This window comes from Sander vitreus, chromosome 11 (genome assembly GCF_031162955.1).
Source record: "Sander vitreus isolate 19-12246 chromosome 11, sanVit1, whole genome shotgun sequence".
In the NCBI taxonomy this organism is placed as follows: domain Eukaryota; kingdom Metazoa; phylum Chordata; class Actinopteri; order Perciformes; family Percidae; genus Sander; species Sander vitreus.
The window spans coordinates 30,119,404-30,124,403 of record NC_135865.1 but is presented as its reverse complement, the minus strand read 5'-3'; the positions used below and the strand labels follow the sequence as shown (position 1 = coordinate 30,124,403).

At 43.5% G+C, this 5,000-nt stretch overlaps 1 protein-coding gene across 1 annotated transcript in view; it reads right to left on the bottom strand.

The window, feature by feature from the left end:
* The window catches only part of LOC144525878 (myosin light chain kinase, smooth muscle-like), a 131,305-nt gene that overhangs the window by 12,395 nt on the left and 113,910 nt on the right, over positions 1-5,000 (bottom strand). The window contains exons 15-16 of the mRNA XM_078262940.1: positions 2,410-2,627; positions 1,228-1,351 (exon numbers count right to left, since the gene is read on the bottom strand). Coding sequence (XP_078119066.1) covers positions 1,228-1,351; positions 2,410-2,627 — 342 coding nt within the window. The remainder of the gene's footprint in view (positions 1-1,227; positions 1,352-2,409; positions 2,628-5,000) is intronic.

Here is a 5,000-nt window from a genome sequence, read left to right as displayed (position 1 = left end):
ACCGGAGATCGTGTCCGTCGTAGAATGTTTTAAACTGAGCCTCAACGACCGCCCGAAAGCATAGTAACGTTACGGTGGAGAGAGACAGAGACTGAAGAGAGAGCGCCCAGCGGTGTCTAGAACAAAGCTTCTTTGACTGTGTTACTGCTTATATATATATATATATATATATATATATATATATATATATATATATATAATACTGCATGTCACTTATTTTTGACGTTTTATTGCTTCTTTAGATACTTTTTCTTCTTTTTTTTACGACTTTTGAAGCATTTTTGCACATCTAGTCAAAAATATGACTCTGGTCCACTAGCCTGGTCCTACCAGACTCTGGTCCACTAGCCTGGTCCTACTAGACTCTGGTCCATTAGCCTGGTCCTACCAGACTCTGGTCCACTAGCCTGGTCCACTAGCCTGGTCCTACTAGACTCTGGTCCATTAGCCTGGTCCTACCAGACTCTGGTCCACTAGCCTGGTCCTACCAGACTCTGGTCCATTAGCCTGGTCCTACTAGACTCTGGTCCACTAGCCTGGTCCTACCAGACTCTGGTCCACTAGCCTGGTCCTACTACACTCTGGTCCATTAGCCTGGTCCTACCAGACTCTGGTCCACTAGCCTGGTCCTACCAGACTCTGGTCCATTAGCCTGGTACACTAGCCTGGTCCTACCAGACTCTGGTCCATTAGCCTGGTCCTACCAGACTCTGGTCCACTAGCCTGGTCCTACCAGACTCTGGTCCATTAGCCTGGTCCTACCAGACTGGTCCACTAGCCTGGTCCACTAGCCTGGTCCACTAGCCTGGTCCTACCAGACTGGTCCACTAGCCTGGTCCACTAGCCTGGTCCTACCAGACTCTGGTCCATTAGCCTGGTCCTACCAGACTCTGGTCCATTAGCCTGGTCCTACCAGACTCTGGTCCACTAGCCTGGTCCTACTAGACTCTGGTCCATTAGCCTGGTCCTACCAGACTGGTCCACTAGCCTGGTCCACTAGCCTGGTCCTACCAGACTCTGGTCCACTAGCCTGGTCCTACCAGACTCTGGTCCACTAGCTTGCGTTTCTTTTCATGTTTTTGTTGTTTTTTTTCACGTTTTTGAAGCTTTTTCTGACATTTTTGTCACTTTTTTCAACAATCTTTTGTTTGACAGCCACTGTCCAAACGTCCTTATTTTACAAGTTCGGATTGAGAACGGGTTGCTGATGCTACACGGAGGACTCACAGTATATAACAGATGACTCCTATACTCCACATGTCGGTGGGGTAACTGATGGCTTCATAGTTGATCACTTCGGGAGCCACGAACTCTGGAGTCCCGAACAAAACCTTCAGAGTTCCTGCGTTTTCTGTCAAAGAGAAAAGAATCAATTAAACAAAAAAAACAACCCTACAGGACTAATGTTCAGCAGCAGTTAGTAACAAGCTGTAATGTTACCCTACAGGACTAATGTTCAGCAGCAGTTAGTAACAAGCTGTAATGTTACCCTACAGGACTAATGTTCAGCAGCAGTTAGTAACAAGCTGTAATGTTACCCTACAGGACTAATGTTCAGCAGCAGTTAGTAACAAGCTGTAATGTTACCCTACAGGACTAATGTTCAGCAGCAGTTAGAGTCACTAAAAGTTCTGTTGTTGCTGCTGACAGACTTATTATTCTAAGTGTCTGACAACATTATGGGATGGATCCCTACAGAGATAGACCTTTTAGTTAAAGAGGAAGATCCTTTTAGTTTAACATGAAACAGCCCCGAAATCACCATCACCAAACCCACCAGACTCCATGTAAATAATCAGGACTTATAGTGTGTATAGAGCCAGCATATCTCCACCAGACTCCATGTAAATAATCAGGACTTTTAGCGTGTATAGAGCCAGCATATCTCCACCAGACTCCATGTAAATAATCAGGACTTTTAGCGTGTATAGAGCCAGCATATCTCCACCAGACTCCATGTAAATAATCAGGACTTTTAGCGTGTATAGAGCCAGCATATCTCCACCAGACTCCATGTAAATAATCAGGACTTTTAGCGTGTATAGAGCCAGCATATCTCCACATGTAAATGGGTGAATTAAGGGTTTATTTCAACCAAACCAGAGTGGTGATTGTTGGAACAGTGGAAAGATGAACCAAGACGGCTTTTGATAGTTTTATTTAGTTTCTGTCCACTTTTAATGAAGTGTGTTTTACGATGATAAAAGTCCTGATTATTTACATGGAGTCTGGTGGGTTTGGTGATGGTGATTTCGGGGCTGTTTCATGTTAAACTAAAAGGATCTTCCTCTTTAACTAAAAGGTCTATCTCTGTAGGGATCCTTTCATAATGTTGTCAGACACTAATAATCTGTCAGTGTCTGTCAGGATGAATACACTCCAAATCTCCGCCCTGCAGTGATTGGTCACCTAGTCGGCGGGCGAGGCCGAAGTCGATGAGCTTGATCTTGCTGCCGGTCTTGTTGACACACATGATGTTCTCTGGTTTGAGGTCCAGGTGGACGATGCCCTGCTTGTGGATGAAGTTGACTCCGTCGATGATCTGCAGCATGTATTTAATCACTTCTCTCTCCGTCAGCTCAAAGTCCTCGTCGATGATCCGCTCAAACAGCTCGCCGCCCGAAATCCTGACAACACAAACATCTGGTTCATTATAAACGTCCACGTAGTTACTAGTTACTTTAGTTACTCCGCCACATTCATCTGTTCCAGCTTTAGTTACTAGTTACTTTAGTTACTAGTTACTTTAGTTACTCCGCCACATTCATCTGTTCCAGCTTTAGTTAGTAGTTACTTTAGTTACTCCGCTACATTCATCTGTTCCAGCTTTAGTTACTAGTTACTTTAGTTACTCCACTACATTCATCTGTTCCAGCTTTAGTTACTAGTTACTTTAGTTACTCCGCTACATTCATCTGTTCCAGCTTTAGTTACTAGTTACTTTAGTTACTCCGCTACATTCATCTGTTCCAGCTTTAGTTACTAGTTACTTTAGTTACTAGTTACTTTAGTTACTCTCTACATTCATCTGTTCCAGCTTTAGTTACTAGTTACTTTAGTTACTCCACTACATTCATCTGTTCCAGCTTTAGTTACTAGTTACTTTAGTTACTCCACTACATTCATCTGTTACAGCTTTAGTTACTAGTTACTTTAGCTACTAGTTACTTTAGTTACTAGTTACTTTAGTTACTCCACTACATTCATCTGTTCCAGCTTTAGTTACTAGTTACTTTAGTTACTAGTTACTTTAGTTACTCCACTACATTCATCTGTTACAGCTTTAGTTACTAGTTACTTTAGTTACTCCACTACATTCATCTGTTACAGCTTTAGTTACTAGTTACTTTAGTTACTCCGCTACATTCATCTGTTACAGCTTTAGTTACTAGTTACTTTAGTTACTCCACTACATTCATCTGTCCAGCTTTAGTTACTAGTTACTTTAGTTACTAGTTACTTTAGTTACTCCGCTACATTCATCTGTTACAGCTTTAGTTACTAGTTACTTTAGTTACTCCGCTACATTCATCTGTCCAGCTTTAGTTACTAGTTACTTTAGTTACTAGTTACTTTAGTTACTCCACTACATTCATCTGTTACAGCTTTAGTTACTAGTTACTTTAGTTACTAGTTACATGTAGTTTATAAATCTGATGTTTGATTCTAAAGTAACCAGCCGACAATATAACGACTACAAGACCAGCTGAGATGATCAGACCATTAAACACACACACACACACACACACACAGACACAGACACACACACACAGACACACACAGACACACACACACACACACACACACATAGACACAGACACACACACACACACACACACACACACACACACACACAGACACACACACACACACACAGACACACACACACACACACACACACACACAGACACACACACACACAGACACACACACACACAGACACACACACACACACACACACACACACACACACACAGACATCACACACACACACACACACACACACACACACACACACACACACACACACACACACACACACACACACACACACACACACACACACACACACACACACACACACACACACACACACACACACAGACATACACACACACACACACACACACAGACACACACACACACACACACACACACACACACACACACACACACACACACACACACACACACACACACACACACACACACACACACACACACACGCACACACACAGACACACACACAGACACACACACACACACACACACACACACACACACACACACAGACACAAAAGTTGTACTTTAACTACATTTTCCTGATGATACTTCCAGACTTTAACTTGTAACAGAGTATTAACAGTGCTGTATTAGTACTTTTACTGCAGTACAGGATCTGAATACTTCTTCCAGCGCTGTCTTAATTTAGCAGACAGGAAATAGCTTCTTTCATTCCTCTCATAGTTGGCAACAACATTATTTTCCGCCGTTCTCTGAAAGAACAACATCCCGTGTGTGTTTCAGAGCTCGCTGCTGCTGCTGCCTCCATCCATCAGGAGACGGTGAAGTTACTGACGGACGTTTCACCTTCCTGTTGCTCCGTCTAAAGCTCAATCAGCAACATGTTCTGACCCTGGAAAGGGTAACTACCCTTTTCCAACCCTTCTATCCCCGTGTTTCTGTGTCTAAGGGGCTACCGGAGGAGTTTTGGGATGTTTAGTCAAATAGACTTGACCCTTAGCATTGCTCCGCAAGTGACGTGATGAAGTGACGTGATGAAGGGACGTGATGAAGGGACGTGATGAAGCGACGTGATGAAGTGGGACGTTGTGATGTGACGTGATGAAGGGACGTTGTGAAGTGACGTGATGAAGTGACGTGATGAAGGGACGTGATGAAGCGACGTGATGAAGGGACGTGATGAAGCGACGTGACGAAGGGACGTTGTGATGGGACGTGATGAAGTGGCATGAAGTGACGTGATGAAGTGACGTGGT